At 61.4% G+C, this 22913-nt stretch overlaps 3 protein-coding genes and 1 long non-coding RNA gene across 7 annotated transcripts in view; 2 read left to right on the top strand and 2 right to left on the bottom strand.

The window, feature by feature from the left end:
• Positions 1-9901, bottom strand: part of PANK2 (pantothenate kinase 2) — a 14221-nt gene extending 4320 nt beyond the window's left edge. The window contains exons 1-6 of one of the 2 annotated variants that reach the window (XM_083832760.1): positions 9622-9901; positions 4779-5131; positions 3534-3787; positions 2383-2559; positions 2014-2137; positions 289-414 (exon numbers count right to left, since the gene is read on the bottom strand). In XM_083832760.1, the coding sequence (XP_083688886.1) occupies positions 289-414; positions 2014-2137; positions 2383-2559; positions 3534-3787; positions 4779-5131; positions 9622-9814 (1227 nt within the window). In that variant the 5' untranslated portion in view covers positions 9815-9901. Of the gene's footprint in view, positions 1-288; positions 415-2013; positions 2138-2382; positions 2560-3533; positions 3788-4778; positions 5132-9621 lie in introns of those variants that run through there. The other variant, XM_083832761.1, reaches the window with a different exon arrangement.
• Positions 9902-10044: 143 nt separating this feature from the next.
• LOC310898202 lies at positions 10045-11930 on the top strand. The gene is made up of 2 exons (XR_014583074.1): positions 10045-10535; positions 10917-11930. It is a non-coding gene; the product is annotated as an uncharacterized lncRNA (long non-coding RNA).
• Positions 11814-18446, bottom strand: MAVS (mitochondrial antiviral signaling protein). The gene is made up of 7 exons (XM_083832759.1): positions 18358-18446; positions 18029-18158; positions 17164-17338; positions 16608-16885; positions 15646-16225; positions 15406-15554; positions 11814-14781 (listed from the first exon to the last, which is right to left on the bottom strand). Exons 2-7 carry the CDS (start codon positions 18143-18145, stop codon positions 14140-14142), a joined length of 1941 nt encoding a protein of 646 aa, XP_083688885.1. The 5' UTR covers positions 18146-18158; positions 18358-18446; the 3' UTR covers positions 11814-14139.
• A 3917-nt stretch (positions 18447-22363) lies between these two features.
• PTPRA (protein tyrosine phosphatase receptor type A) overlaps positions 22364-22913 on the top strand; it is a 97731-nt gene continuing 97181 nt past the window's right edge. For all 3 annotated transcript variants that reach the window (XM_083832771.1, XM_083832770.1, XM_083832772.1), the window contains exon 1: positions 22364-22575. The gene's annotated coding sequence lies outside the window, so the exon portion shown is untranslated. The remainder of the gene's footprint in view (positions 22576-22913) is intronic.

Consider the following 22913-nt stretch of genomic DNA (forward strand, 5'->3'; position numbering starts at 1 on the left):
TGCGTAGGACAGCAGAGCTGCAGGGTGCAGCATCAGTAATGGAAATGGCCTCAGGAAAACTGAAGTTCACAAGCAAGCACGAGCCTGGCAGTAAAACATTCTTATCGTAGTTACCAGAGCAACCTGCGTGTTAGCAACCTGCAGCAACGGTGGCCAGAGGAACGGGGCAGCTGGAACCCACTGCACAACGCTCAGCACCGCAGCTACAAACCCCACAGGACTGCCTGCAGGGCGCTCACGGACCTGAGCTTTGGTAAGAGAGAAAATAAAGCTGGAGCGTCGCTTCACCTCGTGTTCCAAGAAGAGAGCTTTCAGCTGTCCCTTCGACCAGTAGTCCAAGGCGTACGCCAGAAGCCTCATGGAGATCGTATTGATCCGCAGGAAGTTGCCAACAAAAACCACTCGATTGATGTTCTGCGAGTACGAAGGAAAAAGACGGGAACGTTAAGCCTGAATTTTTCATTTTCTGCTTGCAACAACGGAAGCCCCACCATAGAGTTAGAAGAAAAAAAAGTTAGAGTGTCTTTGAAGAAGGCCATGGGTAGCTTTTCAAATCCCATTCTCCAGTGGGACTTGATGCAAACCAAAAATCACCGGTCAACGTTAAATTCCCTATTAAATCCAGAGAAACTTTACATCGCCCCAAAAGCCTGCTCCTGGCAGCTAAGGAGCAGAACTGCCTTGGCGGGTAGGGACAGGAGCCACAGACAGGGGAGTTGGGGTGCACGCGCAGCTCTCTGAATGCAGGATTTGAAACCTGGACCCAGGGGAGGCTGTCTGCAGGCCAGAAATGACACCAGGTCAGCCTGGGCTCTTGCAGCAGCAAGGGACAGCTCGAAAGAGCAACGCAAGATCAAAAAGGGCGCGTTGGAAGGGTCAAACTGCACGGGGAAGGGCCAGGGAAGAGAGACAAAACAAAGTGACCGTGCTGAAAGGGCCGAGCCGGATCCGCGGAGCGCTACCAACAGGCACGTTTCCATCAAAGAGCGGTGCCAGCGACGGCGTTCTAAGGCGGGCTCTTCTTCAGACTCTTCTGCACCACCCAGAAAACTACAGGTGTAACTCCAGCCTCTCTGGCTTAGGGATTTCACCAGAATCGTTGGGGTTTTGTTATCAGATCCCTTAACTGCGGAGCAGCACCGTTCGGCGCGTGCCACCTCTTCTCTCCCCCCACCTCTGGCCTTCGGCTCCTCGCAGGGAAAGCTGAAGAGCTTTCAACCTGAAAAGAGCACCTAAAACCTCACAGCCAGCGCAATTCTGAAAGAAAGGACAAGACTGACCCAGTTCAGATTTAAAGCAGATTTTCTGCCAACCTTCTCACTCACAGAACGGTTCTCTGGAGCCAAGTGACGACGGGAAACATTCTTGTCCTCCAACGGAGAGGTAATTTTCAGCTCCCCCGCTTCCAGAGGAATCAGGAACACCTCCCACCTGCTCCTTCCCTCACGTCCTTCTGTGGATCTCCCATCCCCACAGTCATTAACGCTTTGCCCTCCCTAACCCTTCAGCATCTTCCCTTCGTTACCCTACGGGCTGGCAAAGCGAGGAATCTGCTGGCGTTTTGTGGGCACGACCATTTGTAAGATACCCGGCACAGTTTCCGCAGCAAATGATGATAAATAGGGTTTGCCGACGAGTGAGGAGTGCTCCAAGCCACGCGAAGAGCCTGTCTCTGTTCTTTCATAGCCCTGTACAATGCTGCTTGACATGAATGCAACAAGGCAGCACTGTAAAGAAGCTGAAAGCACAAAGATACGGTGACGGCCATGGAAGCGGTGGTGCTCGAGCGAGGAAACGGGGTAAAAATAACCCAGGGGACCCAGAGTACGCAGGCGGGCAAGCACAAAACTCACTTAAGAATCCAAAAGGAGCGGATTACATCTCCCTGAACATCCAGAAACACAGGAACGAACGCGCCTACTGAAGCGTACGCAGGGAGAGAGGCACGGCACAGCAGCGGCACGGAAGCGATGCCCCAGAGGGGAAGCAACGCGATGGCTTTTCCCAAAATACCTCATTGAGGGCGCACATCCGTGCGATGGAGCCGATGTTGTTGGTGATGGTTATCAGGGTGGCCTTCGCGAGGTCCTCCTTGCTGACAGATTCCCGCTTCTCCTTGCTCATCATGTTCCCAAAACTGCAAAGGAAGGCTCAAGGTTAAAGGCCTGGCTGCATCAGAACTCCGGAAGAGAAGGGGAATTGCTAAGTTAATTAAAACAATTCATTTGGAAGTGTTTCTAACATCAAAAAGCAGCACAGTCAGTCATTTACATCTGGCGTACCACGAGCAGGAGGAGCGGCGGCTCCCCTAAGACACGCAGGTTCAGTTTTTCATCATTGCAGAACTTTCTGTAGAAAAAAACCCCACCGCCAAGCCGTTACCTGGACGCCACGGCCCAGCCCGGCAATCCAAAGCGCTCGTAGTCGCCGCCGTAGATGTCCCGCACCAGTTTGTCCACTTTGGTGCTGTCCCCGTGGGACGCCATCTCCAGGGCTTCTTCGAAGGTGGAGCAACCGGTGAGAAGGCAGCAGAGACCGAAAAAGGTTCCCCCTCCGAGACTGCGACGCAAAGCAGAACCAAAGTCACCCACCCGGCTTCTGAAGGGGCGCGGGAGGGGAGGGCTCGTGCAATCTGCCCCGTCCCTCCTGCTGCTGCTCTTTCTGGTGGGAGTAGTCCCAAAAGAGGAGCTCTGCTCTTTAAACCTGCTCCTTTTCAGCAACCCGCAGCCCGTAAGGAGTCCCGTGCCCTCACAGCCTGCTGCAGAGGGCGCGTTACTAAACGAGAAGTTCGTTTTCCTGTTTTACAAATATCCACCTTCTCCCCAGCGCTCTGAGAAGTTGATCCCAAAATAAATACTGGTCCTGAGGGGTTCGTGGAGGAGTATTAAGGGACAGCTATGCAAAACTCTGGAAAAAAACACATCCCGAGCACGTTACTGTGCGAACATGCCATTAAACATGTCTGAGAGGAGTAAGATCTGTGCTGTGGGGCTTTTTATTATTATTATTGTTGCTCATTTTCAAGAGATTTGGGAAAGCTTAAAGCCACGGAGCTCTCCAGCTTCGCTGGCACCACGAGTCACATCTCCAAGAACAGCGGCTGCAGCGGTCCAGCAATGGCCGGGGCATTAGGGTTGTTCCAGCATCCCTTCGCCAAAATAAGGTACCTTGCACGAGTCCGGATTCAAATCTCTGCTGCTGTGACCGGAGCTAACCGTGGTCACGAGCAGGTCTGGGTTAGTACCAAACCGTGGGATCTCTGCTAAATAAAAGGGGTTAATTCCTGCAGCAGGGTAACTGAAAATACAGCTTCCAGGGACGCAAGTTGCAGCAGGGAGGCTAAACCATGAAATTCGGGTTCCCTCTTCCAGGAGGGATCTTTATCGGCAGAGACACGGGACCGCAGGAGAAGCTGGAGGCTGACATTCAACTCATCACCCTCTACGCAGCTCGGCCCCGCAAACGCCACCTGCCACGCAGGAAAACGCCGCAGAGCCTGAAATAAGGCTCCCTTCCCCCTTCCCAGCGCTCACCTGGTGCCCGTTACCCGTTTGTAGTTCTCTTTGGAGTAGACGGCCAAAATGCTGACCCCTGAGCCGATGTTCACCAGCAGGAGGGGGTAGGGGTTCTCCAGGTTGAACGGGAGCTTCTGGCACCGCTCGGCGTCGGTCGGGTTTTCGAAGTAGTAGCACTCCGAGCGGCCGTTGAACCCGACCGAGTCGATGTACAGAACTCCTTTAATAAGGCAATCGAGTTCATCGAGCTTGCGGAGCTGAAGGTCGCCCATCTGGCGGAGGGGAAAGAAAAAAGAAAGAAACAGAATATTCAAGAAGTAGCGAGGGACGGGAAAGGGTTTGTGCTCAGGGCCAGAAAAAACGCGTTCGCTGCCAAATTCAGTTATCCCCGCAACTCCTCGCGGTGGCGGAGAAAGAAGTACGGGGGACAGGAGGGCTGCGTGCCCCCCACCGCGGGCGGCTCACTACCCTGCTGCGAAGCACGCGTACGTGAAGGAGGGGGGAAACAAGTAATTTGAGCCAGATTTGGAAGCCAAGAGAGCCCCATCGACTTCCCAGGGGCTCAGGACTCTGAGGGACCGGCAGGAAAAGGAAAAAAAAATAATGAAAAGGGGCTTAGCTGCTCAAAAAATAAATAAAAAAGAGAGTTCTGAGGTTGTTTTCCCCTTATGTCGCTGCCTGGAGTGCACACAACCCCTCTTAGGTACATTTTTCAAGGCTTGGTTAAGCAAAGCATCTAGCACACCCGTACTTCAGCCCTAAATGACTCCATCTTACAAGGAAGCCACACGATGATGTCAACCCCCGCCTCCCGACCTCCTTTCGGTTAATTCCCCACCTAACCGGACTGAACCTCGACCAGCCCAGTAACAGACGCGAAACCACGCGAGCTAGGGAATGACATGAAAAAAAATGAAGCGTGCGAACAGCCGGCAGTGAGGAACCACCACTGAGACGGGCACGATCACGGACTAGTGACACAGCGGGTCTCGGCAGAGCACACGGCGCGGCAGTCAGCGAGCCGCTGCGGAGCCGCGGGAAGGCTGCATGCGCTTTCAGGGGAGAGCGGGACCCGATTTAGGGACGTCAACGTGACCCCGCACGCCGTCTCCTGAGCTACGTTTGATCTGAGTTAGGCGCGCTCTTCCGAAGCTGCTTTAGAGGAGTTTAGAGCGGGGAAAGGCTGGAAGCGTTCCTAGCTCGAAGCTTAAACGGAGTTTCACTAGCAGATCCTAAGTGTGTATAGAAGCCAAAAATGCCTACTGTGCGAAAGTCCTGCTCAAATTTGTACGCTCCACCTCCCGTGGCACATAAGGTAGTATGGAGGCTCGAGAAGTGCTTTTCGCTTCCCATTTGAATAAAAGCAGGCATGTCATGAGTAGGAAAGCGTATAAAGTGCAGATTGCCTTTACGTCCACACAGGGTAAGGTCCTTTAGCTCTAGGTGCACATCCCGAATGCCTGCGGATCCGTAGGCGACGTTGGAGGTCAGGTACTTCCGGATGCTTTTGAGATTTTCCACTTCTTCCTTCTCCTCTTCGGCGGTGATGTCCTTCGGTTCAAAATACACCAGCTTGACCAAGGTGCCTCCGATGTCCAGGCCAAACCAGGGAAAGACTGGAGAGGGGAGGAAAAAAAAAAAGAGAGAAAGAAACGGGATACGTAACGCCAAACTGTCAGCAAAATACTCACAGACCGAATCGATCCGTGCTAATCCCTGAGGACTCCGAAGTCCAGCCCCACTCGAGCTACCCGAATCAGTGGAAAATAAAACCAGCGTGCTCTTTCTTTGACAGAACGTGGCTGTGGGCGCTCAGACCCCTCAGCTACCTCCTCCTTCGAGGCACCTGGTGCTCAGGAGCCCCCAGAACCTCCCGAGCAATCCTCCCAATACCCGCAGCGCCGCCACAGAGCGCCCCGAAGACACGGCCCCGGCCGGGCAGCAGCCTCACACCGGCCGAGTGCCGCTCCGATTTTAATCCCCAGCCTTTTTTTTTTTTTATCTATAAAGCCCTGATCCAGAGCCAGAGCCCGGGATAATACCAGCGCTGCTGCATCAAAGCGACGCACAAACGGTAACTAATTACAGCACGTAACGCCGAGGTAGACAAGGCATCTAAGATGCCCCAGGGAGACAAAAACAAATGTCTAATTGGATTATTTTATTAGTCAAATTCCGCCCCCCCCCTCCCCCCCGGTGCAAAATATGCCCTGGTGGCAGGCCCGGCGCCGTTTACAGCTGTATTAGATAATGAGCTTCATGGAGAAGATCAAGAGAAAGCCCCGATCAGATGGAATCTGCGATTAGAGCGGGGAACTGGAACGGATTAACGCCGCTGTTAACGAGCTGAAGGCTGGGCGGGAGCTGCCGAGACCCGAGGGATGCCGAGCAAAGAGAAGAGCGCAGCCGCGTGCTCGCGGCAGCGGGACGGAACCCTCACTGCTCCGTAAAAGAAAGCAAAACCCTCGCTGTTCTGTAAAAAAGAGATGAAAGGAGGCGCCAGGTCTATTTCGGGAAGCGCGGCCAACCCCCGGTCAGCCTCGCTTTCTGATGCGTTTCCTTCAGACAAGAGCAGGCGCAAAAATAACCGCTCGGGAGGGAGGGAGGGAGGAATCCGGATCGCTGCGTGACGGGGAGAGACAGCGGGAGCGGCCCGAGGGCTCCTTGCACAGCGCTTTCCAGCCCTGCTCTCCTTGGATGACCTGCAGCACGCACAGCCCCGGCAGTTTCGGGACGAGGAGCCCGGCGAGTTCTCTTAACGCTCACCAAAGGGCTTCCAGGAAGCTGCTGGCGGACCTCCCTCTTCATCCCGCACCGCAGCTGTGCCCTCGGGGGGGCGGGAGATTTCTATCCCCCCGCGTTAAGAAGCCCGTAGCAGGCTCACAAAGCTCCGAACCGGTGGAACACCAAGCGTGGAGCCTCTCCACGGTGGGCTCCCTGAAGATGTGCGACGTCCCTGCCAGCCCCGGGCAGACGGCCCGAGCCAGCCACGGGGACAGCCCCGAAGGCAGCCCCGGGGGTAATTAACTCAAACCTAACGATTCCTCGTCACAGCTCTCTCCTTAGAGGCCTCCCACCGCCGGTCAGGATCCATTTTCACGCCTCCTTCCCTCACCTGGGCGAGAGCGCCCCGACGACCACGGGCGGACGAACCCAGACTGTGTTTTTTGGAAGGGCGCAGGCAAGAGCAGGAATTTGGGAATTCATCCCCACGGCACAGAGCTGTGCTTTTCCTACAAGTCAGCCACATGGCCGTGCCTGGCAGCAGCCGTCCTTCCCCATACCAGAAAAAAAAACCAAGGGGAGAAGCAGAAAAACCCAAGGGGAGGACGCTCTCCTGGCCGGACGCCAGCACCAGCTGCTGTTTCTCCTCAAACACCCATTTCTCCAGCGTCTACCGCGGTCGGAGCCGGCTTTCCTGGCCCGATTTCGGATCCGCAGGCTCTGCTCTCGCCCGGCACCTGCCGGGAAGCAGGCTGCCTCTCGGTGGCGTGTGAAAGAAAGGCAGGAAATCCGCCTCCCAACGCAGGAGCTGCTCTCCTCAGGGCCTGCGAGCCTGTTCTTTGGAGCGGCTCTGCAGCATTTTCAGCACCGACAGCCGCCAGCACCGCCGCCAGACCCGGGGGAAAGCTTCAAAATAAAAATAAAACCAAAACGCCGTGGAATTGTGCATGAAAAGGAGCGGGGGTGCGAACGAGGCGCAGCACGGCGGGCACACGACCTGGCCTCCCCAGCACGACAGCCTGCGAAAGCAGGTGCAAAGCGTCTCCGAGGCAATTTTCTTCCAAAAAAGCAAAATTCTTCACCTTTTGGCCCGATGAAGGTTCTCCTCCCTCAGCACAGGCGCTGCACGAGGCAGCCCGCTGGGACATTTGCATCCACACGGTTCACGTGTGGCTTTCTGTCTCCACACCAAACATTTTCTCCAGCGGGCAGACCTCTGGATCCGGTACGTGAGGCAAGCGGGGAGCTCCCAGCCCCCCAGACACAGCTGGAGGACGCAGCGCGGCCCCGCGGCAGGAGCTGAAACCCTCCCTTCTCTGCCCCCCCGTCCGCCGGGGGCAGGGAAAGGGAAGGCCTTTGTCTGGTGTGTAAATCACCTTAAAAATCCGGTGCTGCGTAAATAAAAACCCTCCTCGGACCGACTTCCTTCTACCAGGTTCGGGCTGTGAGAGCTGCAGAGTGTCAGGATGAAAGAGGCGATAAGTAAAGGTCTCCGCGGTGGGTTTCTTCACGTGACGGGCGGGACCGCAGAGCGATCCTTCGTTAGGGGGCAATTAGATGAAAAGCTAAAAGGATTTGCCCGTGGAGCAACGAAGACCGACGATTTAGCCGAGCGCACAACAAAAAAAAAAACCAGCCAACGCTGTATTTTAATAGCGTTGTGCTGCTGTGGAAATGGTAGAGCTGGGGGAAGAAGGAGGAAAAAAACACCAGCATTCGTCAGTGTTCAGCGTAAAGCGCCACCGATCTCACAGCTCCGAGAAGGGGAATGCACATTTCATACGCCACTCCAAGACAGGAAAATGCATTTAGAAAAAAAAAAAATCAAAGCTTACATTTTGTGTTGCAAAGGAGCTGCCAAGGCCGAGCTTTAGGGCTTCTGATTTGGAAGAAGACGCTGAAGCTTCCAAAGCCAGCGTTCTGCTGCTCCTCGCTGCCTGGGCATCGCCCGTTTCGTGCCCGGCACGTGGCCCTACGCAGGGAGCCGCAGGGCCCAGCTCTCCTTCCCTGTGCACGTTCGGCCGTGCCTCTTGCCCTTCCTCTTCCTCTCGGCCCAGCCTGCAGGCGCAGACCTCACGGAAGACTCCAACAACTCCAGAAGGGAACTCCTCCTTTGGCAGGAACCGCCCAAGAGCAAAGCAGAGGGGCTTCATCCCTTAATGCACGGCTCCACCTACGCCCACCCTCGTTTTTGAGCTCTCCTTTGCAGCCGACGGCTCCGCACGGAGCGATCGCACGGCTCCCAGCGGGATCTCTGCGGCGATCTTGTTAGCTGCAGCCGCACCAGACTCACCCCCCAAGCTGCTTTTCCTGCATCCCAACGGCAAAGCCGATCCCCGCTGCTCATTACATCCCGCTGCTGCGCTCCGCTTCCAGCCTGTCAATTCCTCGGCAAGCAGAGAGCCCCACAGTAACCTCGGTGACTTCGCGTGAGCTTCACGGCCCTCGCCAGCTACAGGATGGCTCCTGCAACCTCCCCCGATCTGGAGCGGAGGAAAGGGAGAGGAAAAGCCTTCTGGAGGAAGGCTCTGCAGCGGGCGAGCGCTTTGGAACTGCTTTTTGGGTTTGTTTGGTTTTCTTTGCTGTGGCGTTTGTCCGCGGCGTCCTTCAGGCAGCCGCGTCACGGTGCTGCCGCCTCCTCCTGCGGGCACCCCCGGGCACCTGCAGGCACCCAGCTCCGCGCCACGCATGGCTGAAAGCGGCCACGGCTGCTGCCAAAACCGGGGCTGCCGCCCGCTCCGTGCCCAGCCCGGGTACTGGGGCTGGGGGGCCGGCCCGTGGCCGGCTTGTCACAGCGTCCCTGCCAAGCCGTGGGGCTTCTCCCCTCCCCTGCTCCCCAGGGGAACCAGGCACCGCTTCAGCCCTCGCTGCCTGGCTCTGGGCTGCTGTCCCCCGTGTCCCCGTGTCCCGTATCCCCCCCACTCCTTCTGTCCTCCCACCCCCTGCCCTCTATGTCCCCTCCTGTCCCCTGTGTCTCCCCCTGTCCTTCTGTCCCCCTGTCCCCTGCCTGTGTCCCTGTGTCCTTCTGTCCCCCTGTGCCCCCCCCGCCACCCCGCAGCCCCACCACCCCCATTACGCGCCCCAATACAGCGCCTCCCCCCCCCCCCGGAGCCCCCTTCCCTTAGCCACGCCCCCAACCCCGCCCCCTCCGCCCCAGCCCCACCCACCACTAGCCCCGCCCACTCCCCAAGCCCCGCCCACTCCCCAAGCCCCGCCCACTCCACAAGCCCCGCCCACTCTCTTCTACCCGCTCATTTGGCCCCGCCCCTCCCCTTAAGCCACGCCCCTCCCTTTAACCCCGCCCCTTCCGCTAGGCCACGCCCCTCCCTTTAGGCCCCGCCTCCTCCTCTAGGCCCCGCCCCCCCCCCCGAGGCGCACTCACGCGGCCGGTTCTTGCGGACCGAGTCCCGCCGCTGCCTCCCGCTAGGCCCGGCCGCCGCCGCCGCGGAGCTGTCAGCGCCCGCCGCGCCTCCGCCACCGCCGCCGCCGCCGCTCCACCGCCTCGGGGGCCCGGCGTCCGCCCCCCGCCTCCGGGCCTTGTCCTCCGCTCCGCCGCCGTTGCGCAGCGGCTCCATCCGCAGCGCGGCCCGGCCCCATGGGCCGCCCGCCCCGCCGCGCCCCGCCGCTCCCCTCAGCCGCCGCCGCAGCCGCCGCCCGCAGCGCGCCTGCGCCGAGCGGCCCCGGCCCTTCCTCCCCCCCCCGTCTGCGGGCCCGGCCGCGCTCGCTCCTGCCCCGAGGGAAGGGGGCGGGAGGAGCCGTGAGGCGGCGGCCAATCGGCTGCCGCCGCCGAGCGGAGCGACGGGAGGGTTGGCCAATGAGAGGAGAGGGTTGGGAGGCGGCGGGGTGGCGGGCCCGCCCGCCGCGCTCTGACAAGAGCGGGGAGCCAATAGGAGGAGAGAGCGCGGGGAGGGAAGGGGCGGGGGATGGGAGACGGAATTGGCCTATGGCGTCCTTTCGGCAGGAGAATGACACGGCCGCTGTCCAGTGGCGTGAGGCGGCTGCCGGGTGGGGGCGGGAGAAAGCGGATGATTGACAGCCGGGTGTAACCATGGCAACGCAGACGGGGGCCGAGGGGAAGACTGCAGTAGGCCCGGCTGGGCCGCGCGGGGGGGGGGCTGCTTTGCATACGATTTGCATACGCAAATAGCGAGGCCTCTCCCCCCCGGCTGCCTTCTAAGTCGTGATATAACCGCAATATGTCACGACATGCATCCTTACCCGTCCCTAGGGCCGTCCCGGGAGGGGGGCAGCAGGAAATGGGGGCGCTCCCAGAGGGGGGCGGGTCTGGACTGACGGGTAAGTGGTAATTAGTAAGCGGTAATTAGGGGGCAGCGGGTGCCTGGCGCGCCTACGGCACGGCCTGGCGTGACTGCAGCGCCGCGGCGTGCCCTGCCCCGAGCTGCGCCCCGCCGACCTCACCTCAGTGCCCTTAATTCCGTACCGAAGAGACTATGTGACCGGGAGTCCAGAAAATACAAGTATTTGGATCGCAGCTCCAGCGGGAATTTGCCCAATTCTGGAATTCCCGAACTCCCCGGGCGAAGGGAGCGGGGGCGGTTGGGATTCGGGTCTCCTCCCGGGTAAGCGTGCCGTGGGGCTGGTGCGCGTAGGGCAGAGCAGGACGTCCCTCAGGAGAAATAACCCTTTTATTTAAACGTTGCCTTCGGTTGTATAAAGCCTGCCTTTTCTCATCGCCGAGCTCCAGCCGCGTGCGACACGGCGATGGCAGTCGGGCGCTCCGGCTGCGGACAGAGGAAGCCAGGAGAGGTGAAGAGGTGAGAGCTCAGCCCCCAGGGGGCACCTGCGCAAAAGGCAGCATGGGAAGGACACCCAACAGAAAAGTGCTGTTTCCAGCCACGCTGCCTGAAACCTTCCTAATTCTCCCCAAAAGACATCCGTGCCCACCCCCAGGACCCCCCTGCCAGCGCCGCTTGAGCTGGAGCCGCGCACAGCGGCGGTTTCGACGACGCTGGTGTGATTTCGATGACCGTCCTCTGCAGGTCGGGCCCGGCCGCTCAGCCCGTGGGGAGCCACCGCCGCCGGTCCTGGCGCAGAGCTGAACCCCGGGTGCCCGGAGGGGCTCGCTTCGCCGATCCCGCGACCCGCTACGAGCACAAAGCCCGGGGCTGCAGAGGCAGGAGTGCAAGCGGAGCCCCGTGCCCGGTGCGTACGGCCCGCCCAGCGCACATCTGCTCACGGCGCCCGCCTCGGACAAAAATCCAAAGGCAGCCAACTCCCGGCAGCAGAGACGCTTCGAAACTGCTTGTGGCAAAAGTCGTTCATAATTAACGTACAGCTCTCTTAATTAAAAGCACCTCTCAAGTGGGCTGAGAAAGCTGAATGAACTGGAGCAACGCCCCCCCCCCGACCCCAAAAAAAGCGGCAGGCCGGGTGTTTGGATCCTTCTTTGTGGCCTCGGTGGTTCTGCGGGCCTGTAAACCCAGCCCAAGCACGTGAACGCGCTGATTTAATTCTCTGCTCAACTTCTCCCTGAAAACCGCTCGGTGCCCTTCCTCGCTCTACAAAAGCTGGGGTTCTCCCCCCCCGTTATAAAACACACAACACCTCAAAAGCTTTGTGAAGTGGCAAACGGTTTTATTGCGTATTTCAAAATACGCCTTGCTCTCGTTTAGAGGATTTGCAGGACGCGATCCCCCTCCTGCAGGCTCACCCGCCGCCGACGCCCTTAAAGTGCTACGTTACAGCGGCGAGAACGAGGGCACACCAAACGCCGAGAAAACCGCGTGCTTTTATCAGGCCTGAGGCGGTGAAACAACCCGGCCGCTTCCCAGGAGCGATTCGAAGTGGAAATACGAAGTGAACGAGCCGTGGCTACAAAGTACTGGGGAAAGAGGGGAAGGATTCTGCAGCCGGGGAAAGCGCCCGCAGGGAAGAGAGCCTTGGTCCGGGTGCTGCTGCCTTGGGATCTCCCAAACCCCGCCGAAGGCTGTGGGGAAGGCGCGTGCCCCCTCGCTCCCCCAGGCTGAACTTTCAGCTGGAGGCCTCACGCGCGCTGCCTCGCAGCACGTTACGACTGCATTTGCTGGCGCCTCCTGCTCCCGTTCTGAGCAATATATTCAGGAGCCTTGCACGGAGTGAAGGCATTTGGGGAAGATTTCCCCGTCCGCCGTAAATTAAAAGTCCGAGCGCTAAAAGCTGCAGCTTTCGGGGGGGAGGCCGCGGGTCCGTGCGAAGTGCTCGCGGCCAGAATTGCTTAAGGCTGAGCCAAATGTCTCACTGGGCGCCGCCGGCGGGGAATCCCGGGTTCTTCCCCCTGCTTGTGGGGAGCTTTGGGAACTCACCACCTTCTCTTCAGCTGGGGAGAACAGCCCCGGCATCCCCCAGGCCCAGCAGGGACATAAAGTGCGTTCAGAAAGCCCTCTCCCCTCCGCCGACTGATGCAAGACCGGGCGCTGAGCAGGGAGCGGCTCGCGTCCACCCTCCAAATCAGCCCCGCCGGCCCGAAATCGACACCTCGCTGTTCCGTGCGTTTATTGCCCGTCGTTTCAGGAAGGCACTTGGTGCATTTCGGGGCAAAGGGCGAGCGCTAGCAGCTGGCGGCCCTGCGAACTCGGGCAACAATCCCCCAGCCCCCTCTGCACTGGAGTCGGAGAGGGGGCGTCCAGCGACGCTCCGCGTCGTGCCTCCCTCCCACGGGCTGAGGCAACAAACCACACACGGGGCAATAAACCACACGCGGGGCAATAAACCACAAGCAGTGTGGAGCTCCGGGGAAGGGGCTCAAAATTTGGGGACACAGGACGAGGCGGAGGCAGGCAAGCGCCTCCCGAAGCCGCTGGTATCTGAAAACACAACTCGTGAGCACCACGGGCAACTCCCACCGAGCACCCCGCAACCCCCGGGGATCCCCTTTTGGGACATCGCCGCAGTTCCTCACATGGAGAGAGGTCCCCTGAGGAGCTGCTGGAGAAACCCGGCGCTGCTTCCCCCCCCGCAGGAGCAGCCCTTCGTCCCGCCGCGGGGCTCGCAGACCCACCCCGGGCCGGCCGGGCCCCATTTCGGGAACCCGAGCTCAGCGACAGGGGCCCCAAGGAGTAAGTTACTGGAAACGTATCGCAGAATTTTGTTGGGGTTGGGGTTTTAGCTCAATTGGGAGCCTTGCAGCCCGACCCCCGTGCTGCTCCATGTGGGCAGCAAGGAAATTAGGGACCCAAATTTGGAACTGGGACCTTTGAGAGAACCCCGAGCATCCCGATCAGCAGCTAGCACAGGGCTCGATCCTGGTTGTGTCCCAGCCCCGGGGCGAGCTTCCTGCCCGCCGCGCCAGGAACGCGGGAACGACGCTCACCCTGCCAGGCCCAAAAACGCAGCCTGAAGACGAACAAACGTGCCTAAATCCTCTCTTCCCCCCGGACGGGGAAAGAAGAAACAAGGCTGATCCTTGAGAAAGCAGCACGGGGAGCAGGGAGGTCTCCGTGGGTGTCGGTACCCCAAATCCTGTGCCATGCCGACCCGCCGGACCAGGGGAGGACGTTTCGGAGCGCTGAGGCAGGACGACGGCTCCCGGGAGAGGGGGCAGCTCGCACCGCTCCCTCGGCGGGACGGGGAGCTTGCCGGGACCGAACATGGGAGATGTGGAGAATTTCCAGCAATTTCCCCTGACTCCGGGCTCGAGGGATCGCTGCCGAGCGACGCGCTGCCCGCGGGCGCAGGAGGAGAAGGCGGCGGGCGGGAAGGTTGTTGGGAGACGTGGGGGGGGGAACCAGGGCAGAACCCAACAGCATCAGGCGACCGAGGCCTCTTCCAGCGAAACCACCTGGGAGGAGATTTAACGGCGGCCCCTCCCTGCCGTCCCTCGGGGTTCAAACGCGCCAGACGGGATTCCTGCCGGGAAGAGGAACCTCCCGCGGGGCGGCCGCGGCACCCCCGTTGCTCTCCGCTATTTCTGCAGCCGGGCGTACACCAGGAACGCCACGGCGGAGATGAGCGCGATGCCCACGGCCGGGACGAGGTAGGGCAGGGAGGGCCCGGGGCTGTCCCCAGGGCTGGGGACGCTGCCGGGCGCGGCGTCGCTGCCTCCGCTCGAGGCGGAAGTCGGGGGGCCGCCCGAGGGACCGGCTCCGTCGTCCGGGACGTCGTTGCTCGCCTTCAGCAGGGCGCTGGGGCCGTGAGCCACGCGGATCTCGTCGGTTCTCCAGCTCGAGGGGGACCAGGAGCGTTCTCCCCCCGCTTCGTCTCCGCAGGATGCCGAGGAGCAACGTCCCGAGGCGGATCCCTCGCGTGCTCCTCCGGGACCTGAGCTGTCGGTGCTCAGCAGGAGCGGGTCGCTCCTCAAGCCCAGGTGATCGGTGGCCTCGGAAGCGGAGCCGCCCGCGGGCCTGGCGGCTGCCTGCGGGCTGTCGCCCGCCACGGAGAGGAGGACGCCCGGCTTGCTGAGCTCCGCGTCCTCCTCCGGGACGGTGGGAGAGGCCCAGATGCTTGTGGCAGAACTCCCCCGGGGGGACGTCGGCCTCCCAGCTGCGCCCACAGAGCTTCCCCCGACCGCTGGGCCCTGGAGAGGGGCCGCCGAGGCCGGGAGAACCTTTGGGAGACAACGAGAGGGGGAGAGAGCGGGGCAGGGAGGTGCCGAGGCTCGGGGGGAGCCTTTGGGGTTTGGGGGCGATGCAGGAAGGAAGAGGAGAGGAGAAGGGGCTGGGACGAGAGGGGTGGAGATGGCCCCTGGAATGGGCTGGAAGCCCGTGGCCTGGCTGCCAAGTCACAGCGGGGAATCGGGAGTCGGAGACCAACGAATCTCGGCTCCCTTCCTCCTCCCAGCGTTCGGGAAGCCATCGCAGACTCCAAAGCTGACAAAGCGCGAGACAGCCAGGGCTCCGAGAGCCAAGGGTCCGGCCAGTCCCTGCCCCCCGCATCCCGGGGGGGATCCGCTCGAGCCCTCAGCCCCACAAAATCAGCGGGGGACACCCCAGGGAGGTTGGGGTCAGGCTGGGACCGCCGTCGGGGCTACGTGTGTATCGCAACACCCAGCAGCTGAGGCAGCTCCTGCACACAGCTCCGGGACAGGAAGAGGAACGCAGCGGGGAAAAAACCCCGAGTAAACTCGCCCCCAGCTCAAAAAGCCTTACGCTGCAGCAAAAAAAAAAGGTGCCAGCCAGGGGAGACTGCAAGGACCTGAAGGAAACGCAAGAGGCAGTGAAAGGTCACCTACTTTCTCCTCTGCCGGCTCGGAGGGGGTGCTGCCGGCCGCCTTCCCCACAGGCAGCGCTTCCTCTGGCACGGGAAGCTTCCAGGAGACGTCGCGGGATGGGGAAGTGTCTCTGGGGGCGGCGGCCGGGGGGGTTGTTTCCATCCGGGTGGCTGATGGGGAGAGAACAAAACGCCGCGTTAACCCGGAGACCTCAGCGGGTCTCTGGGCGAGGCCTGCCGCCAGCCGCGGAAGCAAACTCACCTCCCTCTTCGTGCTCTCGCAGCGTCCTGACCCGCTTCTGCTCCGCGTCAAACTGCTGCTGTATGAGGAGGGGGCTGCGCACGTCCACGAAGCTGCTCGGAGGCCCTCGGTGCTCGGGGAGCTCCGCCTGCTTTTCCTGCGTCCCCTGCGGGCCGCGGGGCTGCGGCACCCCCTCGCCGCCCAGGGGCTCTGCCAACCCCGCGGGCAACTCGGTGGAGACGTAGACATCTTCCTGGGGCTCGTTCCTGGGCTGCCCGGCGCCACGAGCGGTGACCGGGTCCCTCAGCGGGACGGCCGTGCCCAGCCCCGAGCCCGGCGCGGCGCGGCGCAGGTGCTTGGCGTTCCCGAAGCACCCGTTGTCCACGCACACCGGGTAGCGCTGGCCCAGCCACTCCCGGCCCTGCTCGGGGGGAGCAGCCGACGGCAAAACCACGCCGGCAGCCCCCGGGGGCCCCGCTGCCGCCTGCTGAGCCTCAGCGGGGCACGGGAGCGGCCCCCACGCGCTCTGCCCGTCGCTCGCTCCAGCACGGGCCGCGCTCAGCGGCTGCAGCGGTGGCTGGGGACTCTTTTGTTCCAGGGGCTGGAAGAAAAGGAGCTGTTAAATCGCCGCGCGGCCCCGTTTCGGCCTGGCTGAGGACACACGGGGCCACCGGGGTGCCTCACGGTCACACGGGGGCAGCAGGAGGGAGCACGGACCAAGAGCGAACCCTGCCCTCGCGCAGTTACAGGGCTGCATGCAGGCTAAAAGGGGGCAGCTCGCTGCTGCTCACCAGCAGAAGCTGCATTCTACCCCAAATTGCGCGTGGAAATGGCACAGAAGGTGCCTGACCCCCTGCTTCTCCGTGGGCGAAGCCGCCAGGCGCAGCGAGCACACAGCAGACCGGCAACGAGAGCGTGCTTGTGGCACCCAAACCACTGAAACCCCGCTCCCAAAGGGATCTTCGCAGCCCTGTCCCGCTCACCTTCTCCTGCACAGGGGCCCTGGCGTCCAGGTCGGTGCTGGGAACGTCTGCGCTCGCAGCTGAGCTCCTGGCTGGGCTCGCAGCAATGGCAGCAGCGCGCTGGAGAGGTGGATGGCCACCGGTGGGCGAGGTGCAGCGGGGAGGATCGGCCAGCGGGGTGTCCGCAGCGGGCTTGGGGCCCGAGAATGGCAGCTGGGCGCTGACGGGCTGGGCATCAGGAGGGAAGGAGGCCACACGAGGATTTGGAGCAGCTGGTGGAGCTGAGGCTGTTGGAGGAGCTGGGGAGGTGAAGGTAAAAGCTGAGGCAGCGCAGGAAAGCCGAGGAGGCAGAGGATGGGCGTGGGGCTGAGGCAGCCCTTCTCGCACCCATGCTCCGTCCCCACACCGGCCAAACCTGCAGCACCCCTTAATTCCTGTTTCCATCTCCCCTTACGACAAGGGTGACAAGGCACCCGGCCCACTGCCAACCCAAGCAGTTTTGAACAAGGAACCCTGGGGACCTCCTCCCATCCCCAGGCATGCCACCGGGGCAAGGCCCGGAGATGAGGCCACTTACGGGTTTGGTAGAGGTCATAGACCTGCTGCAGCTCTTCGGCCAGGTGCCCCGCGTTGTTCTGGTGCAGCGCGTTGATCAGGTCGGTCACCCAGCCCCGGCGGCACTTCACGTGCTGATATAACTTGTAGGCGGTTGCATTGCTGCCCCGCACCTCCCCTCGGGTATGAAGTTCATCCTGAACAAAGAACACCAGGAGGCACGGCGTGCCTTAGAAGGAGAATCAAAGAACCACAGAACAGTTTGGGTTGGAAGAGGAACCTCAGAGCCCGCCCTGCCCCCAGCCCAGGCTGCCCCCAGCCCCATCCAGCCTGGCCTTGGGCACTGCCAGGGATGGGGCAGCCACAGCTCCTCGGGGCGGCCTGGGCAGGGCCTCACTGCCCTCATAGCAAAGAATTTCTGCCTTGTATCTAACCTAAATCTGCTCTCTTTTGGTTTAAAGCTGTTACCCCTTGTCCTATCACTGCCCCCCCGCCACAGAGTCCCTCCCCAGCTCTCCTGCAGCCCCCTTTAGGTACGGGCAGGCCGCTGTGAGGTCTCCCCGGGGGCTTGTCTTCCCCAGACCCAACACTGCCATCTCTCAGCCTGGCCCCACAACAGAGCTGCTCCAGCCCCTGAGCACCCCCGCGGCCTCCTCAGGCCCTGCTCCAGCAGCTCCACTTCCCCGTGCTGGGCCCAGAGCCGAGCACAGCACTGCAGGGGGGGCTCAAAACAGCAGAGCAGAAGGGGACAACCCCCCTCCCTCGCCCTGCTGGACAAAAATAAACAGAAATAAAGCTGCTGTACAGCGCCCGTGCTATAAAACCAGGCGAGGGGCCCCGTGGGGCCGTGTCGCGGCCTGGCAGGGCTGAGGAAAACAGAAAGTTACCCTGTCCGCTTCGGTGAGGCAGCTGAGGGAATCGACCAGCGACGCCACGTGGATGTTCTTGAACTTGTCCATGTTCCTCAGGATGTGGCCGTACACCTTGTCCTCCGCAAAGCCCATCCTGGCTCGGCACCTGAGGAGAGAGGGAGGCCGGGGGGAGCGGGGCCGCTGGCGACGCCCGCTGGGGCCGTAGGGCCGGGCTGTAAGGGGCACCAAGAGGCAGCTCCTGGGCACGGAAGCAGCAGGGGGAGCCCTGTGAGGGAAGCCCAGCTCAGCCTGGCCTCCAGGGCCCGCTGCGGGGGGATTTGGGGCCGGGAAAACGCGTTTGTTACCTCAAACACCCCCTGCCCCGCTCCCCGGCCCGCCGCTGCCACCGCCCCGTCCCCGGCCGGCCGCTAAGCCCGCCCACTTTCCCCCTCTCGCGCCGCTCATTGGTCGCACCGCCCGTCCGTCGAGGGAAGGGCGGGCGCTGATAGGCGGAGCGCTGTGAGGGGGCCGGGGGCCGCCCCACGGGCTCAAGCCGCGGGGCCGGGCCCGATCGCGGGCCTGGGGGGAGCTGGGGTTGGGGGGCCGGGGGCAGCCGGGCCTCGTCCCCTCGTCCTGTGCCCACAGCCCCGGGGGGATGTGGCGGCAGCTCCCCGGCCCCGGCTCGGGCTGGGCAAAACACTTCATGTTCCACATTTTGTCCACATTTGGGCTGTAGTTTGCCTCACAGGGGAGGGAAAACGCTTCATTTTCCACAGTTTGTCCACATTTGGACTGTAGTTTACCTCACAATGGAGGGAAAATGCTTCATTTTTCTCATTTTGGGTTCAATTTGGGCTATAGTTTGCCTCAGGGTGGAGGGAAAACACTTCATGTTCCACATTTTTTCCACATCTGGGCTGTAGTTTGGCTCACAGGGGAGGAAAACTGCTTCACTTTCCACATTTTGTCCACATTTGGGCTGTAGTTTGCCTCACAGGGGAGGGAAAACACGGCATTTTCCACATTTTGTCCACATTTGGACTGTAGTTTACCTCACAATGGAGGGAAAACGCTTCATTTTCCACATTTTGGGTTCACATCTGGGCTGAAGTTTGGCTCACGGTGACAACAAAACGTTTCATTTTCCCCATTTTGGGTCCAAATTTGGGCTGAAGTTTGGCTCATGGTGGAGGGAAAACACTTCATTTTCCACGTTTTAGGTCCACATCCGGACTGAAGTTTGGCTCACAGAGGAAGCAAAACGTTTCATTTTCCCCATTTTGGGTCCACATTGGGGCTATAGTTTGCCTTACAGTGGAGGGAAAACACTTTGTTTTCCACATTTTGGGTTCACATCTGGGCTGACGTTTGCCTCACGGAGGAAGTAAAACATTTCGTTTTCCCCATTTGGGGTCCAGATTTGGGCTGAAGTTTCACTCAAGGTGCGGGCAAAATGCTTAATTTTCCACATTTTGGTTCCACATTTGGGCTGAAGCTTGGCTCACGGTGGAGGCAACCACCCCGGTGCCCGCCAGGCTCAGGCTTAGCCCGGTTTCAACACCCACGGCGTGCGCGTGGTCAGCGCTAGGTAGCTAAAACCCCGAAATCTCACCACCGTACCACCGCCCAGGCAAACCCTGCCTCCTTCAGCCGGCTGCGTTCTGCGTGATAACGCCAGAAATAACAGCAGAGACGGCACCCGGGCCAAAACCACGGCACCCCACGTCACTTGGTGGGGCAGGGGCCGGGGGCAGAAACCCGCGGGGAGGAGGCTGAACGTCTCCCCCGGCACAGGGCACGCTGCAGCCCACGGGCACGGGTGGAAAAGCTCTGGTCCTAAGGGTTTGTCTACAGTCGGTTTAAGGTGTCTACAAACCGGTGATCCCTAAGGGCGTTTTTTTGTAGGGTCTGGGTGGGTTTATATCAATAAGATAAAGGAGAAGGGTTTGGCTTTGAGGTGGTGTTTTCACGGCAGCGACCCCGAGTCCAGGCCGGCATTTTTTCCACAAAGCCCGTCTCCAAACAGCGCCTTGAACTGGTGGAGGCTGCGAGGGGTTTCTTCAGTCAGCAGCACGGCATCTCCAGGTAAGATTCAGCCTTTAACTTCGTACATTTCTCTTCCTTACCGCTGGCTTCCTCTCTCGTTTAATATCCTTAGCATGATAATAACTTTCATAGTGTCATCAGGTATACATTTCTGGCGTTCTTTCTGGTTCTTCTCCGCAATAAATAAGTCTCCCTCTGTGTCTGATCTCCCGAGAGGCTTTGGGAGCCTGAAGCCTTTATTCTGGGGACCAGAAGCCGGATGTGTTTGCACAAGGAGCTGGGAGGCTCGTTCCCGAGCAGCCCTGCGCGCGCGTTGCGTCCCAGCGCAGCGGCGGTTTTTGGGGAAGAGCTGAAGCTGCGTTTCTTCGTGCGGGGCTGCGTCTGCTGTGTCGCCCGGTTCCCTCATGAAGCAGCTGCTCCTGCTGCCTTTTTTCCCCTCATTTTAAGTCTTTCCCGGAGGGGGGGGACCATCCCGAGGAAAAACGAAGCCGCTCTTTTTGCCCCCAAAGCGGTGATGCTGAGTTGAGGAGGTGACGGCTGGCATCACCCCGGCCCCCCCAGGAGGCCGGTGCCAGCAGATGGCAGCAGCATTTTGGGAATCTTCCCCGAGCTGTGGCACACGTCCCGGGGTCGGGGGGGGGGAACGGAGGCAGCAGCAGGGCCGCATCCAGCCACCCCAACGGGCAGGTGGTCCTGGAGGAGGGTGCTCAGCCCCTCTGGGGGCCCAAACTCAAACCCAGGTTTAAAACGGGTTGAAAAACAGATTGCGGATGGAGAGGGCAGAGCACGGCACGCCCTGCTCCGGTCAGGTTTGCCTCTTTTTGCCTCTAAATAAAGGCGGACGCTTAGCGACAATCATTTATTCGTACCGCAAGCAGCTCACGGGGTTAGCACCGAGCTCGGGTGGTGGCGGGCGTTTGTGTCACAGCCTGGCGGCTGCAGGCACCCTGTGGTTTCTTGCCCACCCAGCGATACCCGTGGGGCTGCTGTAGGGGTGCAGCCGCGTCCTCAGAGGGGCGGTGGTCTGAGCGTGCCCCCAGGTGCCCTGCGACGACCCAGAATTCGGGATTTTTATCGTCAGAAATGCGATTTTTCTTGCAGTTTCAGGGGTAGCGAGCGGTGACCGAACAACTTGGGAGCGCCCCGAGGATTCCCAAGCCGTAAGGCAAGAGGAAGCCGCGGGTTTTATTTCGCTCGAAGCTTGTTCTGGTTTGGTTGGGCGCCCACTGTGGCGAAGCTGCACTCGGGGCTGGGCTGAGGCAGCGAAACAACCAGGCTGCGTACCGCAGACCGTACGGCTTGGTCTCACCAGAACGCGGCAGCTGGAAGGGTCGGAGCTTTTTAAACGATGTGCTAGGCTGGAATTTATCGTGGAAACATGTTTTTATCGTGCGTTTGACGCGCCGGAGGGAAGGGACGCGACCCGAGTTGGGGCAACCCAAGGGATGTGATGAGAGCTGGGGCAACCCCAAGCACAAATACAGGCTGGGAGAGGAGGGAGGGAGAGTGGGTTGGGAGCAGCCCTGAGGGCTTGGGGTTGTGGGTTCGTGAGAAACCCCAAATGAGGCAGCAGCGTGCGGCCGCAGCCCGGCAGCCGGCCGTGTCCTGGGCTGCGTCAAAGGCGGCACGGTGGCAGGGCGAGGGAGGGGATTGTCCCCCTCTGCTGCTCTCAGGGGCTGAGCACCTCAGCTGGGGAGGGTACCCTTTGTCGGGGCGGCAGTGTTGGGGCAAGGGGAACGGTTTTAAGCTGAAAAAGGGCGGATTTGGGTTAAACGGCAGCAGGAAGAAACGCTTCAGGTTGAGGGCGCTGAGGCCCTGCCCAGGCCGCCCCGAGGAGCTGTGGCTGCCCCACCCCTGGCAGTGCCCAAGGCCAGGCTGGATGGAGCTGGGGGCAGCCTGGGCTGGGGGACACGGGGCCGCAATTAGGCGGAATTAACCCCCCACTAATCACCAGCGGAGTGGGGGGGGAGGCAGCCAGCGCGCCGCTTCCCTTTTAGCCCCGCCCCCAACCCCGCCCACCACCCCCTTAGCCCCGCCCCCTTCCCTTAGCCCCGCCCACCCTCCCTTAGCCCCGCCCACCCTCCCTTAGCCCCGCCCACCCTCCCTTAGCCCCGCCCACCCTCCCTTAGCCCCGCCCACCCCCTTAGCCCCGCCCCTCGCGCAGCGCGCCCCGCCTGCGGCCGCACCATGGCGGCGGCGGCACCGGCAGCGGGCGGGCGGCGGCGGGGGCGCCGCTGAGGGCCGGAGCCCCCCCCCCCCCCTCCCCCCCCCGCCTTACGAGGAGGCGGCGGCGGCTCCAGCTCCGTCCCCGGCCCTTCCCCCCCCCACCCCCCCGTCCGAGTCCCGGAGCCCCGGAGCCCCCCGGAGCCGCCCCCCCCCCGCGGCGTGTCAATGGTCGCGGCCGCCGCGGCCTCGCACCGGAGCCGTTGGGCGGCGGCGGGAGGCAGCGGGGGCGGCGGAGAGCGGGAGGAGCCCGGGGGAGCCCCGGGGGGGAGCCCGGGGGGAGCCCGCCCGGCTCCGCCGCCCGCAGCTGAGAGGTAAGGGGGGGGGGTAAAGGGGTGGGCGTTCGGCGCCGGGGGGGGGGGAGGGTGGAGGCCTCTGGCAAATCTTCCTCCTCCTCCTCCTCCTCCTCCTCCTCTTCTTCTTCTTCCTTCTTCCTAATCTCCTTCCTCCTCCTCTTCTTTCTCTTCTTTCTCCTCTTCCTCCTCCTTCTCCTCTTCCTTCTTCCCAATCCTCCCCCTCTTCTTCCTCCTCTTCCTCATCTTCCCCCTCCTCCTCTCCTTCCAGATCTCCCCTCTCCTCCTCCTCTTCCTCATCCCCCTCTTCCGAATCTTCCTCGTCTTCACCCCCCTCCTCTTCCTAGTCTTCCTTCTTT

Source organism: Anser anser (genome assembly GCF_964211835.1).
Source record: "Anser anser genome assembly, chromosome: 4".
In the NCBI taxonomy this organism is placed as follows: Eukaryota; Metazoa; Chordata; class Aves; order Anseriformes; family Anatidae; genus Anser; species Anser anser.